At 44.4% G+C, this 20,134-nt stretch overlaps 1 protein-coding gene across 2 annotated transcripts in view; it reads right to left on the bottom strand.

Moving 5' to 3' along the window:
- Window positions 1–10,543, bottom strand: part of LOC103177847 (embigin) — a 34,061-nt gene extending 23,518 nt beyond the window's left edge. For both annotated transcript variants that reach the window (XM_042335365.1, XM_042335369.1), the window contains exon 1: window positions 10,067–10,543. In XM_042335365.1, coding sequence (XP_042191299.1) covers window positions 10,067–10,139 — 73 coding nt within the window. In that variant the 5' untranslated portion in view covers window positions 10,140–10,543. The remainder of the gene's footprint in view (window positions 1–10,066) is intronic.
- Between the last annotated feature and the right edge of the window lie 9,591 nt (window positions 10,544–20,134).

Below are 20,134 nucleotides of genomic sequence, written 5' to 3'. Positions count from 1 at the left end.
GGTTGTGACCCCTGGTTTTAGTTTCTCCAACCAGGGGAAACAATCTCCCACTATCTACTCTATCATGCCCTTGATGATCTTATAAGATCTCCTCTAATTCGTCTATATTCTAGAGAATATAGGCCCAAATTGGTCAGCCTATCCTCGTAACTCATCTCCTTCATCCCTGGTACTAACCTAGTAAATCTACGCTTCACCCCCTCCGAGGCAAGTACATCCTTCCTTAAATGAGGAGACCAAAACTGGACACAGTATTCCTGGTGTGGTCTCACCAGGGCCCTATACAGTTGCAGCAAGACTTCCCTACTCTTATACTCTAATCCTTTCATAATGAATGCTAACGTACCGTTCGCCTTCCTAATTGCTGCTGCACCTGCAGACTAACTTTCTGTGATTGGTGTACAAGGACACCCAAGTCCCTCTGGACGCTAACACATTCCAATCTCTCCCCTTCTAAAAAATAACCCGCTCTACTGTTTTTGCTACCTAGGTTGATGACTTTGCACTTCCCTACGTTATACTTCATCTGCGCCCTACCTGCCCAATCACTTAACCTATCTATGTCTCGCTGCATTTTATCAATGTCATCCTCTGTGTTGACACTTCCTCCTAGTTTTGTGTCATCTGCGAATTTAGATATATTAACTTTGATGTCCTCATCAAGATCATTGATGTAGATGGTAAATAGCTGAGGCCCAAGGACTGATCCTTGTGGCACTCCACTAGTCACATCCCGCCAATCTGAAAAGAACCCGTTTATCCCTACTCTTTGTTTCCTACCCGTTAACCATTCCCCAATCCACGTTAATATGCTCCCCCCAATTCCATGGGCCCTTAACTTTTGGACTAACCTTTTATGCGGCACCTTATCAAATGCCTTCTGGAAGTCCAAATAGACCACATCCACTGATTCACCTTTATCTGGAGTCCTGTAGCTCAGTGGTTAGAGCACTCGCTTTGCAAGCGAGAGACCTGAGTTCAATTCCAGGCAGGGCGAAATCTTGGGCAAGTTTCCTTACTCCACACGCCTAATAATAATCCCTCCAAAAACAATAATAAATTGGTCATTTTCAATCTACGACTGTTTGTGGGACATTGCTGTGCGCAATTGGCTGCCGCGTTCGCCCACAAATATACAGTCAATTCACTTTACAGTGTGTTCTGTGAAGCGCTTTGGGACGTCCTCCCGACGTGAAAAGCGCTATATCAAATGCAAGGATTATTATTATTATTATTATTATTATTATTATTATCTGTACAGTGTGTTCTGTGAAGCGCTTTGGGACGTCCTCCTGACGTGAAAAGCGCTATATCAAATCCAAGATTATTATTATTATTATCATTATTATTATTATTATCTAGTTTACTGGAAATATCCTCAAAAAACTCTATGAGATTTGTCAAACATGACTTCCCTTTTGTAAAGCCATGTTGACTTGGCCTAATTATATTGTGCTCCCCTAAATACCGCACTACCACATCCTTAATCAATGATTCTAAAATTTTTCCTATCACTGATGTGAGACTAACTGGCCTATAGATCCCCATCTTTTCCTTTCCACCTTTTTTAAATAGTGGTGTGCCATTTGCGATCTTCCAATCCATGGGGACTGTTCCAGAATCCAAGGAATTTTGGAAGATCAGACATAAGGCCTCCACTATCTCATAAGCTACCTCTTTTAAAACCTTGGGATGCAAACCATCCAGACCAGGGGATTTGTCACTTTTTAGTGCTAACAGTTTCCCTAGCACCAATTCTCTACTCATGAAAAATTCCCTAAGTTGCTCCCTGTCCTTATCCCTTTGATGAATCTCTAGTGTTGGCAGACTTGTTGTGTCTTCTAGGGTGAAGATGTCCGAGAGAAAGGTGGGGGAAGGCTTGAGGGGACGGTAAACACGGAGGATTTTGAAGGAAAGCCTGGAGGGGTGGTAGAGGGTAAGGTGTTCAAAGGAGGGGAAGGTTCCGGAGGAGTAAGGGGAAAGGCCGAGAGAGGACCAGGTGCCACACCACCAGCACGGCGATTAGGCCATGGGGTTTGGTGAAAGGTATAACCTGGAGGTGTGGCCTCAACTAGTGGGAAGGTGTCGCCTGGGGTAACCCAGGTTTCGGTGAGGGCGAGGATGTCGATATTTTCCTCAATGGTGAGGTCATGGATTGTGAGGGACTTGTTGGTTAATGAGCGGACGTTCTGCAGACCGATGCGGAGGGGACAGTTATTCTATCAAGAATAATTGGACGGGTTAGAGTTTTCTCTATTATTATTATTAAAGATGGAGGTGTTTAAGATTGTGAAAGGTTATACAATATAATGTAATAATCCTTGCATTTGATATAGCGCTTTTCATATCTTCCAGATTTTCAAAGCGTTTCACAGAATATACTGTAAAGTGAATTGACTGTATATTTATTGGCAAAACACGACAGCCAATTGCACACAGCAGTGTCCCACAAACAGTCGTGGATATAAGGTGAATGTTGACAGGGTGTTTCCAATATTTGTTGGTGAGCCCAAAACAAAGGAGGCATGAATGTAAGATAGATAATAGCAGATCTAAAAGGAAGTTTGGGGGGAACTTCTTTATGCGCAGGGTTGTGAGAATTTGGAACTAATTGACGGAAGATGTGGTTGAAACAGAAAGCTTGAATGCATTTATGAGCAAAGATGATACATACATGAGGGAGGAAGAAATAGAGGTGAATAGGTAGGGTGAAACTCCATGTGGGGTATAAGCACCAGTATGGACTATTTGGTCTGAATAGCCTGTTTCTGTGCCATCTTCAATAAGTAAAATAATAATGCATTTGATACAACACAGCATCAAATTGAAATGTATAAAAGTGTTTCAGATGGTGAATTACTTTAAAGTAGTTACCGTCTTTACATAACCAAATGTGTCAAGTATTTTGTACCAGCAATCTTCGCGTCTTATCACGTCATCGAGACGTCTCAAAGCACTTCAAAGGATATACTGTAAAGTAGATTGACTGTGTATTTTGTGGGCGAAATTCGGCAGCTAGTTGCACACAGCAATATCCCACAAACAGACGTGAGTGGCCAATCGTATTTGGGGGATTGTTGGCCAGAACATCGGGAGATGTTCTTCTCTTATCGAATAGTGCCATGGGATCTTTAACGTTCACCTGAACAGCGGAAGGGATCTCGGGTTACTGTCTCATCCATAGGGTGATGCCTCCAACAATGCAACACTTCCCCAGAACTGCACTGGAGTGTCAGGTTAGATAATGTGATTCCAAGTCCTGATGTGGGACATGAACCACAACCTTCTGATTCAGAGGAAAGAGTACCAGCTACCAGTTCATCCGGCTGACTTATAACAAGTTAAAAGCCAGTTATTCTGAGTTTCAGATGAATTTTAGATGAGGGAGGAATATTGGTCAAGGCCATGTCACTATTTTGCCACTTTTTTAAAAAAAGTGACATTAATAGGGCCTTAACCATCCAGCAGGATCACCAGAATAGATGACAGGACCTTAGAATAGGAGGGTGACATATCATTCAAGTGTAGACAGGATTTCAGAAAAGGCAATCAAGATCTCATTGAACAGCAACTACTGTATTCCAACAATGCAGCTCTCTACCAGCAATGTTCTCAATTTTCAGACTAGATTGTATCTTCAAGCCTTACGGCGTTTCTCAGGTCCATAACCCTGTAACCTAGAGCTAAGAGTAATACAGACTGATGTTCCGATCGTTTTGTTTTGCAAATAAAGGTGATACAAATGATCGGAGGGGGAGGAGAAACTGCATTGAAAGACCTTCATTCTATGGCTGCTATCTCTTTTAATAAAACATTTATATGAAGATCTAATTGCAAATTCTGTGCTTTAGCAGCTGCTGCAACATGAGCTTGTCCTGACAGCTCATATGGTGGATTGTAGCATTGTTTTCATAGCTGGTTATTCCAGAAAACATAGCTTAGCCTCTGCGATAAAACAAACCTACCTCTTCACAGAAGAAAATGCAAGTAAAGACAATCTAGGCCCATTTTAGAAAATGTGGTCACATCTACATTTTAATGCTATTGATATCACAATGTCTATGTTTTGCCTACAAAATAGTCCCTACACTTTACAGTAAATCCTTCACATTTGATGTTAAACTGAATTTCCATCTGCGTATGCAGCTGGATATTAAAGATCTCACGGCAGTATTCAAAAACAGAAGGGAGTTTCTCCTGGTATTCTGGCTAAAAAGTAAAATTGGTCATTCACTTAATGCTGTTTGTAGGACATTGCTGTGTGCAAATTGGCTGTTCGGTTCACATACAAATGTTCAGTCACTACACTTAACAATAGTCGCTGTCAAGTGAGGACTCTGTGGATTTGTGGGCAGATACTTCGCACAAAACAAACTCCCACAAGTAGAAGAAGAGATTGAAAATAATATAAATACATTTAAGATACAAAGGGGAGATAATCGAAAAACTAACGAAACTCAGAGAGGATAAAACCCCTGGTCCAGATGGATTGTATCCATGTATATTAAGAGAATCGAGGGAAGAGATAGCAGAGGTACTATTACACATATATAATAACTCATTAGAAGAGGGAGTAGTACCAGAGGACTGGAGGATAGCTAATGTTATGCTTATATTTAAAAAGGGAGATAGAACAAGCCCAGGGAACTACAGACCTGTCAGCTTAACATTGGTAGTAGGAAAGCAATGGAATCCTTACTGAAGGGGATAATTGAAAAACATCTAGAAACAGAAAACATAATAAAGAATAGTCAGCACGGATTTCAAATAGGAAGGTCATGCTTGACCAACTTTATTGAATTCTTTGAAGGGGTAACAGAAAGACTAGACAAGGGTAATGTGGTAGATGTAATACATTTAGATTTCCAAAAGGCTTTCGATAAGGTACCACATAATAGACTAATGAATAAGGTCAGAGCATGTGGAGTTAGGGAAAAAATAACAGAATGGATAGCAAGCTGGCTATAAAACAGAAACAGAGTAGGGGTAAAGGGTAGTTACTCAGACTGGCAGGGGGTGGGCAGTGGTGTTCCACAAGGATCGGTATTGGGACCACTGTTGTTCACAATATACATTAATGATTTGGACTCAGGAATCAGCAGGCCAATTTCAAAATTTGCAGACGACACCAAATTGGCGGAGTAGTTAATATAGAATCATAGAATTATAGAATCATACAATCATACAGAACAAAAAGAGGCCATTCGGCCCATCGAGTTTGTGCCAGCTCTTTGAGATGAGCAATGTAATATCAATCCCACTGCCCAGCCCTTTCCCCATAATCCTGCAAATCCGTCCTCCTCAAATACCCATCTACCGTGTTTTTAAAAGTTGTTATCAAATCGGCCTCGACCACCCTTTCAGGCAATGCGTTCCAGATTCGAACAACTCGCTGTGTGAAAAAAATTCTTCTCACCTCCTCTCTGCTTCTTTTAGAGACTATTTTAAATCTGTGACCTCGAGTCACCGACACACCCACCAGTGGAAACAGTTTTTCCCTTTCTAACCTATCAAACCGCCTCATGATTTTGAAGACCTCTATTAGGTCTCTTCGTAACCTTCTCTGCTCCAATGAGAATAATCCTAACCTCTGTAGCCTTTCCTCATAATCAAGGTCCATCATTCCTGGTACCATCCTCGTAAATCTCCTCTGCACCCTTTCCAATGCCTTAACATCCTTCCTATAGTGTGGTGCCCAGAATTGGGCGTAATATTCTAACTGAATATTAGGCAATATTAGGCAACCAGTGTTTTCTATAGGTTAATCATAACCTCCTGACTCTTGTACTCTATGCCCCTATTTATAAAGTCTGGTATCCCATACGCCCTTTTCACAGCTTTATCTACCTGTCCTGCCGCCTTCAAGGATTCATTTACCTGAACCCCCAGGTCTCTCAGTTATTTTACCCCCTCATTGAAAAATTCTATTAGATTTGTTAGAAAAGATTTGCCTTTAACAAATCTGTGCTTGCTGTCCCTAATTAACCCATATTCTTCTAATTGAAGATTTATTCTGTCCCGGATTATAGTATAGAGGAGGACTGCAACAAATTACAGTAAGTCATTAATAAACGTGCTGAATGGACATTTAAATGGCAAATGCATTTCAAATGTAGAAAAATGTGAGGTGGTACATTTTGGTAGAAGGAATAAAGAAGTCGTATGCATCCTGGAAAATAAAAACCTAAATGGGGTAGAGGAGCAAAGGAATCTAGGGATAGACATACACAATTCACTAAAAGTAGCAACCCAGGTTAATAAGGCCATAAAAAAGGCAAACCAGACATTGGGATTCATTTCTAGAGGGATAGAAATGAAAAGCAGGGAAGTTATGGTAAACTTTTGTAGAACCTTGGTTAGACCACACTTAATAATAATAATAATCTTTGCATTTGATATAGCGCTTTTCATGTCTTCTAGACGTCTCAAAGCGCTTCACACAATAGACTGCAAAGTGAATTGACCTTATATTTGTGGGCGAAAGAATACTGTGTGCAGTTCTGGTCCCCACTTATAGGAGGGATGTAGAGGCACTGGAGAGGGTGCAAAGAAAATTCACAAGGAGATCCCAGACCTGAGAGGTTATACCTGTCAGGAAAGGCTGAACATGCTTGGACTCTTTTCTCTTGAAAAGAGGAGGGTAAGGGGTGCCCTGATAGAGGTCTATAAAATTATGAAAAGTTTTGATAGGGTAGACATAAGGAAGATGTTTCCACTTATGGGGGAGGCCAAAACCAGGGGCCATCAATATAAAATAGTCACAAATACATCAAATAGGGAAGTTAGAAGAAATTTCTTCACACAGAGTGTAAAGGGAATGTGGAATATGCTACCACAAGGAGTTGTTGAAGGCAAATAGCATAGATATATTTAAGGGAAAGCTAGATAGGTACATGAGGAAGAAAGGAATAGAAGGTTATATTTACAATCTATATCAATGATCTAGATGAGGACATAGAACTTAAAATATCTAAATTCACGGGTGATACTAAGCTAGGTGGGAGAGTAAACTCTGAGGATGACACAAAAAGATTGCAAAGGGATATAGATAGGCTAGGTGAGTGGGCAAGAAGGTGGCAGATGGCATATAATGTGGAGAAGTGTGAAGTTATTCCCCTAGCTAGTAAAAACAGAAAAGCAGATTATTTTCTAGAGGGGGAGAGACTAGATAGCGTTAGTGTTCAGAGGGATTTGGGTGTCCTTGTACACCAGTCACAAAAAGGTAGTATGCAGGTACAGCAAGCAACTAGGAAGGCTAATGCCATGTTGTCGTTTATTGCAAAGGTTTAGAGTAGGAAAGTCTTGCTGCAACTGTGTAGGGCCTTGGTGAGACCGCACCTAGAATATTGTGTGCAGTTTTGGTCTCCTTATTTAAGAAATGACATACTTGCCTTGGAGGGGTTGCAACATAGATTTACTAGAATGGCCTACTCTCGCTCCTAATTCCTATGTTCCTATGTACGCTTGAAAGTTTAGTTGAGGAAGAGCAGGAGGAGGCTCATGTGGAGCATAAACACCAGCATAGACCAGTTGGGCTGAATGGCCTGTTTCTGTGCTGTATATTTTAATGTATTCTAAGTGGCCATAAAGTGAATAACCAATTTATCTGTAGAATTATTGACCTTCTCTTTTCAATATTGTAATGATATATAGGAAACTCCTGATAACTCGACCCTGGCTTAACTTGTCGCTATTACTTAAGTCATCATCCTGTCAATTCCCCAACCGTATTTATTTATATATTTATACATATGCCTAACTCGCCACTCTGGACAACTCATCACTGAGCCCTTTCCCCTTTCTTTTTGGTCAGCCAGATGTCTGCCACATGCGGAAACCCATCACCATGCTTAAGAATAAGAATATCCAACACAAACTGAGAATTCCTTGCATCGCATCTACACATGGAAATTCTAGAGATAAATTGTTTGAAAGGAATGTGCACTCTCTCCCCAGAGGGACACATCCTGGTTACCTAATTCCAGAAAGTATTAGGTGCAGTTTGGCAAGAGCCAAGGCTTGGCGTCCCCGGAGTGTGTGTTGGGAGTCTAAACAGCTAAAACCATATAGCTTGCTATTGAGCACACTGCCTGGCAAGCTTTCCATGGTTTGTCCATCTAGGACCATTGGGGATTTAGCTTGCAAAGTTAACAGGAGCTGAATGAGAAGAATCCCTGGTTCAAGTGACTGGTCTGCCTTTCCAAGTCCTGCCGATGAGCCAGGCTGTCTATGCTACCATCAGCAAAGCCCTGGAGTGCTGTGGATGTGCCTGTCTCAGGAACCAGACTACTGAATCCCCTACAGGGGGATCACTCAACCTTGTTGCCAAACATGTCACCTTGGAGCCAATTCAACTCCAAGAAGACCCCGCTTTCCTCCCCCCCACGGAGGATAGTCACTAGTTGGTCATTTGACCTCTGACACGTGGGAGTTTGAGCCCTCACTAAGTAGATGGTAGATACCAGGAACTCCCTGCAAGCTTCCTTGGTGGGCAACACAGCTCAGCATGAAGCAACACAGCTCAACTTTTCCTTTCGTGTGACGAGTTATCAGGAGTTTACTTTTAATGTCTACCTGAACAGGCCACCTGAAAAACAGCAACCCAAACAGTGCAGTCAGTGCTCACCCAATACTGCACTGGAGCATCAGCATGGAGTATGAGTGCAAATCCGGGCATCCGGCTTGAACCCACATCCTTCTGATGCAGAGAAGATAGCGCTACCAACTGAGCGAAAATAATGTACGCCCATCCTGATGTGACAATCTAGACTGAGCAGCAATGCAAAGCTGCACACAACTAAGTCGAAAACCATCAAATGATTTAGTAACTGGGGTTGAGCAAGAATTGTGCCAAGTGGTTATCAAGCTATATCCTGCCACGTACACAGAGCAAAGTAATGTTTACAATCATGTTATGGCAGAGACAGTGTCATACTTAAGCAAACCGTAGGGTGACTTTAAATATTGTGGGACATTGCCCGACAGAAGTTTAATTATTTTGATCATGTAAGATTTCAATATATTCTATATATATTTTTTTTCTTTTTGTTTTTTATATATATGTACACCATATTCTGTGAAGCCCTTGAGACATTTCAAACACGTGATAAGGTGCTATATCAAATACAAAATGTAATTATTATTATTTCAATCCCCCCCTCCCCCCACCACCACCACCGTCTCCGCTGTACATTTTTTTAAACTTCCATTATTCTGCGGATTCTTACACATTTGGATAAAAAATAATCTCGCGCCAGTCAAAACATACCACTTTACGTACTGGCAAACTGTTAAGAAACACAAAAATAAGCAGCACAGAGAGGGACATTTTGTGTATGGTACTCTTTGAAAGAGTAATGGTTCAAGCCATTCATCTGTCTTTTCCCCCAGAGCCCTTATCCACAGTCAATCCATTTTTACAACATATCCTGTGAAGCGCTTTGAGACGTCTCAACGACGTGATAACGGGCTATATCAAATGCAAGGATTATTATTATTATTATTATTAACCATCTTTATTGCTGGATTCTTTTCCACTATAATAACAATCCGTTCTATCCACTTTTGATGAAACCTTCAGGAACATGTTGGCTCCCCATGTGCTGGGCAGGTTTCTGGCCAGTGTTGCTTTGTCACGTATCAAGGACATGTTTCTCTGCAGCAAAGGTGAATTGTCGGTGAGTCAGTAACACGAGAGGGAGGAGGAGGAGGAGGAGGATGGGGGAGAGAAATGCAAGGCTAAGAGCTACAAAAAAAAAAACGCGCATTGTTGCATTTAATATACCCCAAAAAATACATATTTCTCACCCCCCCAAAAAAAAAAAAAAAATCTCCACCATCGTGTAGGAGGCGTTGATCCACCGGTTGTTTCGCTTTAAACTCGTACCATCTCAGAACAGATGGGTTCGCAGAGCAAACGTGAGGCTGATGTGGCTGAGAGGCTGCTTTGGTGGGATGACTTGTATCGACCAAAGACAGTTAAATAACAATCTCTACCCCCCCTCCTCCTCCTCCTCCCTCCCCATCCTACCCTCCCCTCCTCCTAACCCAGATCTGGAGGCTTTACCTGGGTGCACCTGGCAGCAGAGGAGGAGCAGGTAGATGGTGGAGATGCTGTGTGTCACTCGTGCGTTGCTCATGTTGACCTCAGTGGTGATGGTGACTGGGATTCACAGACCTCCCTGGTCTTTCTGATCGCGTCTCTGTCTGATTCTCTTGACTTCTCTCTCTCTCTCTTTAATGTTACTTCCTCTATTCTTCAGTCTCCCCCCGTCTTCTCTTTCCTGTGTGCGTGTGTGTGTGTATCCTCAATCTCTCTCTCTCTCTCTCTCGGTGTGTCTGCACTCCTCCTGTCTGCACTCAACCCCCTCCTTTTTCTCTCTCTCTCTCTCTCTCTCTCGGTTTCCTCTGTCGTCTCTTCTTCCTGAAGGTTAAAACGTGCGCATGTAGCGATCTCTCCTGATCGAAAATGCAACCTCTTCTCTACCACCTCCAGCACCACCCACCACCCCTTCCCCTCACTCTCCCCTCCAGCAGAAACTTTGAGCCCAAACGTTATTGACACAAGAAATAAGTCATTGCACAAGAGCAATTAGGGAAAGGTGCAGCTTTCACCTTGCACTTTGTTCAGATAAATGCTGGTGTTTTGATGACAGTGAGCAGTGGAAGGAATAAAGCTCTGGTGTCCTGTCTGGTTCCACATGGTGTCTGTCTCAGCAGGTGTTTTCTAAGTGACCGCAAGCCTGACCGTAAGCACGATCAAAAAGGAAGGGCTTTAGGTGGGATTTGAAAGTCGGGAGGGAGGGGGCAAGGCGGAGGGATTAGAGGAGAGAGTACCAGAGCTTCGGGGCGCTGTGACTAAATGTGACTAAATGGCTGCCAATGGTGGAGCGGAGGGGCTGGGTGGTGGAGTGGGGGGTGAGCAAGTCGGAAAGGTTGGGAGGTGCGAGGGCATGAAGGGATTTGAAAAGAGAGGAGGATCTTGAAGTCGATCCGTTCGGACATTGCAGCCTGGCAAGGTCTGGTGTGATGGGGGTCCGGAGTTTTGTGCATGATTGTAAATTAATTAGCTGTGTCAGTAACAGTTATATTCCTGTAATATCCTGCCCCTGGTGCCCTGATCCTGACTGCTCTATAGTCCCTTGTCTTTTTTTTCTTCTCCCTCTGCTTATATAATCATTATGCATCTGTGCCAGTTTCACTCAGGAGGTCAATGCTGCAAAGCATTGTATGATCAGGGAGATCTCCTTTATCAGATTGGAAGCAATTTAAACCGCAGATGTTTTAAATCACCAGCACCAAGATATACAACAACAACAACTTGCATTTATTTAGCGCCCCACACGCAGGCAGTGGCCCAGAGCGCTTGAGCCAGGGGGAGGTGATCATGGGAACGATCGAAGAGGAAGTTCTTCGGGTGCGGCCTGAAGATGGGGAAGTAGGAGACAAAGTGGACAGCTTGAGTGTTTTAGAGTTTCGGGGCGTAGTGGCTGAAAGTGAGGCCATCGATGTAAGCAATGGGTAGTGGATTGGAGAGTAAGAAAGTCAGAGAGGTAGGGAGGTCACAGGGTAGCAAGGGATTTAATTGTGAGGATCTTGAAATCAATCGGTGATAGGGAGTGGAGCCTGGATAGATAGGATGCAATGGGGGTATGGAGTTTAGTGTGGGTAGGCATTTTTAGTATATAGTTTCATTTTATCCAGACACGAATGATATACCTGGAGAATAAAGACTGGATTGGGTTTATAGTCATCACTTTGATTAATAAAGATCACAACAAAACAATATGATTGACTACTGTTCATTTAATGTGCTGTTTCATTGCTCCGAGGGATTTTGTGTTATTCAGATGTCTGCTGGGGCTGGCAGACCTGTGAGTAACAAAATTCACACCAGAAGATTAAAGATTATGATGCGTTTGCTGCATTGTTCATCGGCAAGTAATCCGCAGTTGATTGAAAGTATTTCTATGTGCAGTCCGTATTATACAGCGGTCCGTATTATGCTGTCTGGCAGTGATGCTTACAGACAGATATAGTTGTGTCATTGATCGCAAGAGCAAAGTGGTTTATCAATCTCAGTAAAACTCATCAGATGAAATACACTCGCTCCATTTTGTTACTTATTCCTGAGTGGATAGAAGTTATGATCCTTTAAATCCCTCCGTGGCCTCACCATCTACCTATTGTTTCCTCCTGCAACCCACTACCCAACCTTTCCCTCTGATCTCTCTGCTCTGCAAACACCGGCCTGTTTCATGTCCTCCGCCCGATCCACTTTGACATCGGTGGAGGAGCTTGCTCACTTGCACAATTGGAATGTCGAGTTTGCCTAGAAACACAGTCACTTCACTTTGCAAAAAATCCTTTGCGTGCTTTGGGATGTCCTCTCAACATGAAAGGCACTGTATCAAAGGATAAGGGGGTAAGGGGTGCCCTGATAGAGGTCTTTAAAATGATGAAAGGTTTTGATAGGGTAGACAAAGGGAAGATGTTTCCACTTGTGGGGGAGACCAAAACCAGGGGGCATCAATATGAAATAGTCACAAATAGATCAAAGAGGGAAGTGAGCAGAAATTTCTTCACACAGAGAGTAGTGGGAATGTGGAACATGCTACCACAAGGAGTTGTTGAGGTAAATAGCATAGATGTATTAAGAGAAGCTGGATAGGTACATGAGGGAAAAAGGAATAGAAGGTTATGCTTGAAGGCTTAGTTGAGGAAGGGCAGGAGGAGGCTCATGTGGAGCATAAACACCGGCAAAAACCAGTTGGGTCGAATGGCCTGTTTCTGTGCTGCATATTCTAATGTATTCTAATGTAAATGCAAAGATTATTATTCTACCCAAATTCTCTGGACCTCAATCCCACCCCCTCCGCCCTCCCTCTCTATGAAGTCTGCCTTAAGGCCTTTCGTTTTGACTCTGCTTTTGATTACATGTCTCCTTCTCTACCCCCACAGCTCCCAAGGTGGTGGACAGTTAGGGGTCAAGACTCGAGCATGGGGGAGGTGTGGGGCAAGGGTGAGGGAAGGCAGAGAGGTGGGAGGGTGACCGAAGGCACGATCAGAGAGGAGGATCTTGAGACTGGCCTTGAAGGAGGCAATGGGGGAAGTGAAGTAAAGGGACTGTGGGATGGAGTTCCAGAGTGTGGGGGCAGAGAGGTTGAAAGCCCAGCCACTGATGGTAGGGCGGGTCGGGTGGGAGACATGGAGCAGGCGGGAGCCCGCTGAACAGGGGAATGAGCAGGTTGGTAGGGAGTCATCAGGTCAGAGAGATAGGAGGGGGCAAGGCCATGGATGGCCTTGAAAGTGAGGACGAGGATCTTGAATTTGATCCTCTGAGGGATGGGGAGCCAGTGGAGTCGAGGGTGGGAGTGATGTGGTCACGGAGCCAGATGCGCGAGAGTACACGAGCTGCAGAGTTTTCGATGATCTACAGCTTGCGAAGGGAAATGTTGGGAAGGCCTTAATGTGACAAATGCGTGGGTGAGGGTTTCGGCAGCCTGAGGGGTGAGGCAGTGGCGGAGTCTGGCAATGTTGCGGAGGTGGTGGTAGGCAGTGCTGATCATGGCACGATGGGGGGGAGAAAGGACAGTTCAGGGTCAAACAAGACACCCAGGTTCCTGACTGGCTTAGTGAGGTGGAGTGTGCAGTCGTGGATGCTGATGCTGCCAGTGCTCGTGGTGTGGAGGCGATGGCGCGAGCCAATCAGGAGGGCCTCGGTCTTGCTGACGTGTACAATAACCACAGTTCACAGAAAAAATCCTGTGAAGCCCTTTGAGAAAAGTTGACAACATGATAAAATTCTAAATCAGGTGCAAAGATTATTATAAATAGAGTAAGTCAAGTCCCAGGTGAAATTTCTCCGCTTTACCTATCCAGGCAGAACATTACAACATAAATGTGATAGACAGCAAATACCATCAATTTTATCCCAGTGTTTCTCTGCAATCTATGCGGAGTTCCGTGTTTTGTTCCAATTTGTAGTTGTACTTGAAGTGTGCACAGTTCATGTCTCCTACATGTTTAATAGAGAAGAACTTAAAATACACTGAAGATAATAGTTTGGTTAATTTTGCCCTAATATCACCTGTTCTAGATATACTTTATTATTCAGAAATACGTGCTAGGTATGAATTTGTTATATCTCATTGAATGTTTAGTCATCTAGAACAATAAACTACCTCATACTAGGTTCAGATACTGAGTTTAAAACCTTTTGACTGAAAGCATATAAAAGAAAAAAGTATGAGTATGATACAACAACAACAAAATTACATTTATCGAGCGCGTTTCACATCGGGAGGACGTCACAAAGCGCTGAACAGTCAGTGTTTTGGACAAAATATACAGTCAATGTGTTATTGGTTTTGAAGGGATATGATATTAAATGCAAGTATCGTATAATCTGAAGAAATTTTTTCATTCCACTAATGGTGAGTCAGACAAGCTGCTTATCTATTAAAAGTGCCTTAGAACATTTCAGGCTTTGCCCGAAATGTGAGACACTGAAACCACAGACACCTCCCCAAATAGGGGAATGTACAGGGGAATTCTCCAGATACAGTTTATCATTTCATTTCATGGATGTTTGTGGGTAAGCGTAACTGACTGCAACTTTTGCCTATAAAAGTCGTTACACTTTACAGTAAATCCTACAAAGTGCTTTGAGACATCCTCCTAACGTGAATAGTGCTATATCAAATGCTAGCATTATTATTATAAATGGATTGAAGCGCCTTCTTCATCCAAACCTATCTTGTGATATTAAGTTCCATTGTGATTCTACAATATAGGAATTACAGGCCCAAAGAATATGAGACTTGCATTATCTTGCAGTACATAATATCTGATTACAGGGGAAAAGAAAATTGGTCAGCCATGTGTCTGACACATGCAGAAACCCATCAATTGCTTAAGAGTATCCAAACCAAGCTAAGAATTCTGGAACGCATTGTTTCAGGTCAACTCCCTCCACTCCCTCCTCGAGCTCTTGCAGTCTGGTTTTCGCCCTGCCCACAGCACAGAGACAGCACTTGTCAAAGTCGCAAATGACGTCCTCTCTATCTGTGATCAGGGCTCCCTCTGCCTCCTTGTCCTCCTGGATCTCTCTGCCGCGTTCGACACAGTCGACCATGCCATCGTCCTCCGCCGCCTCTCCTCCCTCATCCACCTTAGTGGGACTGCACTCACATGGCATGAGTCCTACTTAACCAACTGCCTCCACTTCAACTCGGCAAATGGTCTCTTCTGCCGGCCTCACCCAGTCGCCTGCGGGGTACCCCAGGGCTCCATCCTTGGTCCTCTTCTTTCCTCATCTACATCTTGGTGATGTCATCTGCAGACACGGGGTAAACTTCCACATGTATGTGGATAACTTAGATATCTATTTTGACTCCTCCAGCTGGACTCCATATCCGCCGATTCTATCAGCTTGTCTGGCAGACATCAAGGCCTGGATGAGTGTAAACTTCCTGCAGATGAATATGGACAAGACAGAAGCCATATTCCTTGGCTCCCATCAAAGTCTGTACACCTACGGATCTGACCTCCTAAACCTCCCTGGCCTCTTCCTCAGACTCACCGAACCAATGCGTAATCTAGGCTTATGGTTCGACCCCAGCTATCCTTCCTCCCCCACATCCAGTCCCTGACCAGGACTCCCTTCTTCCACCTCCACCACATTACCTGCCTCTGACCATACCTTATCCCAAATGCAGCCGATACCCTCGTGCATGCATGTGTCACCTCCCGCCTGGATTACTCAAACGCACTGCTCGCCGGTTTCCCCTCCTCCCTACCTCTCCGACCTCCTCACTCCCCAATCTACCACACAGCACCTCTGCTCGACTGGCACGGGCCCTCCTGCTTGTCCATTGCACCCTCTGCTCCATCATTGGAGGTCACGCATTCAGCCATTATGCCCCAAAACTCTGGAACACTCTCCCTCAATTCCTCTGCCTTGCCCCCTCTCTCCCCTTTTTCAAGTCCTGCCTGAAAACCTTCCTTTTCGACAGTGCTTATGGTCACCTCCCCACCTCCCATTCTTGGCTCGGAGTCAGGATCCGCCACTGTTAAGCACTCTGAAATCTTACCCTGCATGGAGGGCACTATATAAGTGCAAGTTGTTGTTGTTGGATAGGACTTGTGTTCAGACAGTTTTCTACATGGTTCTGATCTCCTGGGTATACACCAGATGGCTTTCCAACTGGCCATTTGTGAAGTGAAGGACTGAACAGTGGTAAATCTTTATGGTAAAAAGGAGAAACGGTTGCAGGGAGGGAGGGTTGGGTTCAGGCTACCTTGCCTTGCTGCTGATCACCCTTGAGGTTGTCTATTTCATGTTTTTGTGTTTATTTTGCCCAAATCCCTCATATATTGACCTGGGTTAAGCTATTGAGGCTGACATCTCACAAACTGGCCTGTAAAGATCTTCTCAACATGTTGAAACAGATGTCCAGCAAATAGCTGATGAGGAAATGTTGAGGCTTTTGATGACAACTGCTGCAAGATGTTAACTGGAGTCCATTAATGTGGGCACACATTCGTATATGCAGGGAATGGTAAACACCTTAATTGGTGTGCCAAGAGGTAAGCAATGGCTGTAAGCAATGACATGGTTGCGGATGACACCCAACTCTATCTTTCTGCCTCGACCCTCAACTCCAGGTCCACTGCTGTCCTGACAGACTGCCTGTTGAACATCAAGTCCTGGATGAGGGCAAATTTCCTATAGTTGAATGTGAACAAGACTGAGGCCCTCCTGATTGCCTCGCACCAGCGCCTCAGCACCTCAGGCTCTGGCAGCATCAACCTCCATGGTTGCACACTACAACTCACCAAGCAAGTCAGCAACCTAGGTGTCTTGTTCGACCCTCAACAATCTTTTCTCCCCCACATTCAAGCCATGACCAGCTCTGCCTTCCCCACCTCCGTAACATCGCCCGACTCTGCCACTACCTCACCCGTCAGGCTGCTGAAACTCTTCATGCCTTCATCGCCTCCAGGCTCGACTGTGCAAACGCCCTGCTTATCGGCCTTCCCAACTCCTTCCTCCACAGGCTGCAGATAATCCAGAACTCTGCAGCCCGTGACCTCTCCTGCACCAAACTCTGTGACCCCATCTCCCCCACTCTCGCCCGTCTCCATTGGCTCCCTATCCTTCAGAGGATCCAGTTCAAGATCCTGGTCCTCACCTACAAAGCCCACCATAGCCTCGCCCCACCCTAGCTCCGCGATCTCCTAACCCCCTACCAACCCGCCCGTTCCCTCCGCTCAGCCGGCTCCGGCCTGCTCCACATCTCCCGACCCATCTGCCCCACCATTGGCGGGAGAGCCTTCAGCCACTCTGCCCACAACCTCTGGAATTCCATCCCCCAGTCACTGCGCCTCGCCCCCTCCTTAGCCTCCTACAAGTCCCGCCTCAAAACCCTCCTCTTCGATCATTCCATCAGCCATCCCCCTTCCCCTCCCCTCCCTTCTCCCCCCTGATCCCAGCTCGGGTTTGAAATGCTGTACACTGTCCAGTTTCTTGGGACGTCCTCCCGACGTGAAGGGCGCTATACAAATGTAATCTTGTTGTTGTTGAACAGGAAGACGGGACCTCAGTTTGATGTCTCACCAAACGATCGCTCCTCTGAAAAAACAGTACTCGCTGGCACTGAATTGGAGTGTCAGCAAAGGCTAAGGGTTTAATATCCCAATGTAGGCTTGAAACCAAAACAAATAGCTTACTGTCATCATAGGAGCAGTAAGTCTAAAGTAAGTTACTAGGAAATAGCATTGATGTTAAAAGCTGTTACAAGTTGCACTGTTTCACCAATGGGTGTTTCCCATTATGTGAACACAAAAACAGCCTCAGACATTCCATAAATAAGCTTCACAGACTCTTGTCCTACAGAGGATTGCTGACAATACAATTATAAAATGTTTGATCTTTTGTGTGGTTTGTTAAGTAATCTGTAATTACTGTCTTGTAATTACTATTGAGTATCCTTTATTCTCAGAATTATAAGCACTCATTTGGCTCAGTTGGTAGCATTCATGCCTATGGGTTAAAGAGTTACAGGTTAATAATAATATAATAATAATAGTCCTTGCATTTGATAAAGAGCTTTTCATGTCTTCTAGATGTCTCAAAGCGCTTCACAGAATATACTGCAAAGTGAATTGACTGTATATTTTGTGGACAAAATGCAGTGTCCTACAAACAGACGTGGATTGACTGACCAAATTTTTTTTAAGGCATATTATCCCCAGAAAAGCGATTCGCCAATCGACAAACAACCGGGTTCCTACTTACTACTATGTAAATAGAGGCGTGTGGAGTAACGAAACTTGCCCAACATTTCGCCCTGCTGGGAATCGAATCCAGGTCTCTCGCTTGTGAGGCGAATGCTATAACCACTGAGCTACAGAACTCCACAAATGGATAATAAAGGCACCTTAGTTCAAGAATGTCACTGTCAGATTTAAGAGGGAGGGGGAAATGAAGAATCTTTTTCACACAGAGAGTTATTAGAACGTGGGAGATATTAAGAACTGGAATGCACTGCCTGAAAGGGTGGTGGAAGCAGCTTCAATAAGAACTTTCAAAAGGGAATTGTATATATACATGAAAAGAAAAAAAATATTGTTGTTACAGATCCCAGGTTCAAACCTCAGTCTATGCTAATTTAGCTGAACTCAGCAAGGTTACCTCATATTACCATCAGTATCCTTGCATTTTGTTATAGGAGAAAGCTATAGTTATCAACAACAACAAGATTACACTTGTAAAGCGCCTTTCACATCAAGAGGACATCCCAAGGCGCTGGACAGTGCACAGCATTTCAGATCCGAGCTGGGATCAGGGGGAGAGAAGGGAGGGGAGAGGAAGGAAGGTGGCCGATAGCATGGTCAAAGAGGAGGATCTTGAGGCAGACTTGAAGGAGGCTAAGGAGGGAGCGAGACGGAGTGACTGGGGGATGGAATTCCAGAGGTTGGGGACAGAATGGCTGAAGGCTCTTCCACCAATGGGGGAGTGGGTGGGTCGGGGGACTTGGAGCAGGCCAGAGCCGGCTGAACGGAGGGAGGGTCGGGGAATGTGGAGCAGGATGCGGAGGGAACGGATGGGTTGGTAGGGGGTTAAGAGATCGCAGAGGTAGGGTGGGGCGAGGCCATGAGGGTTTTGTAGGTAAGGACCAGGATCTTGAACTGGATCCTCTGAAAGATTGGGAGCCAATGGAGATGGACGAGAGTGGGGGAGATGGGGTCACAGAGTTTGGTGCGGGAGAGGACACGGGCTGCAGAGTTCTGGATTATCTACAGCCTGTGGAGGGAGGAGTTGGGAAGGCCGACAAGCAGGGCATTTGCATAGTCGAGCCTGGAGGTGATGAAGGCATGAACAAGAGTTTCAGTGGCCTGGGGGCTTGAGAGGAGTGGCGGAGTTGGCGATGTTATGGATTTCAAGTGGACTTTCAGCATCCCATGGCACTATTTGAAAAGAGAATGGAGTTTCCCCCAGTGTACTGGTCAACAGTACCCCAGATTAAAAAAAAATTCAGTCACTTCATGGCTGTTGGTGGAACATCACTGTGCAAAAATTGCTTGCCGCACATGCCAAGAAAATATATAATCATTACGCAATCAATCCTGTGAAGTACTTCGAGATATTTTGACAGTGTGACACATCTCTATACCAAATGTAATGATTGTTCTATTGTTATGTTTATATCTCCAGTGTTTACAGAGATCCTAAAAAATATTAATCAGAGGCTCACCTAGTTCTTCTTACACAATGAATCAGAGGGCAAATCTAACCTTTTGTGTTTAGTGACAGTTGCACACTCATCCCTTGGTTTTAAATATACATTAAAATCACAATTTTCCAGCAGCCTGAGGGGTGAAGTAATGGCGGAGTCGGGCGATCATAGAATCATAGAATCATACAGCACAAAAAGAGGCCATTTGGCCCATCGACTTTGTGCCAGCTCTTTGAAAAGAGCAATGTAAAGTCAATCCCACTCCCCAACCCTTTCCCCATAACCCTGTAAACCCGTCCTCCTCAAACACCCGTCCACCGCGTTTTTAAAAGTAGTTATCGAAACGGCCTCGACACCCTTTCAGGCAATACGTTCCAGATTCAAACAATTCT

Source organism: Callorhinchus milii, unplaced genomic scaffold (genome assembly GCF_018977255.1).
Source record: "Callorhinchus milii isolate IMCB2004 unplaced genomic scaffold, IMCB_Cmil_1.0 Scaffold1, whole genome shotgun sequence".
NCBI classification, from domain to species: Eukaryota; Metazoa; Chordata; class Chondrichthyes; order Chimaeriformes; family Callorhinchidae; genus Callorhinchus; species Callorhinchus milii.
This window is presented reverse-complemented; position numbering and strand designations above follow the sequence as displayed.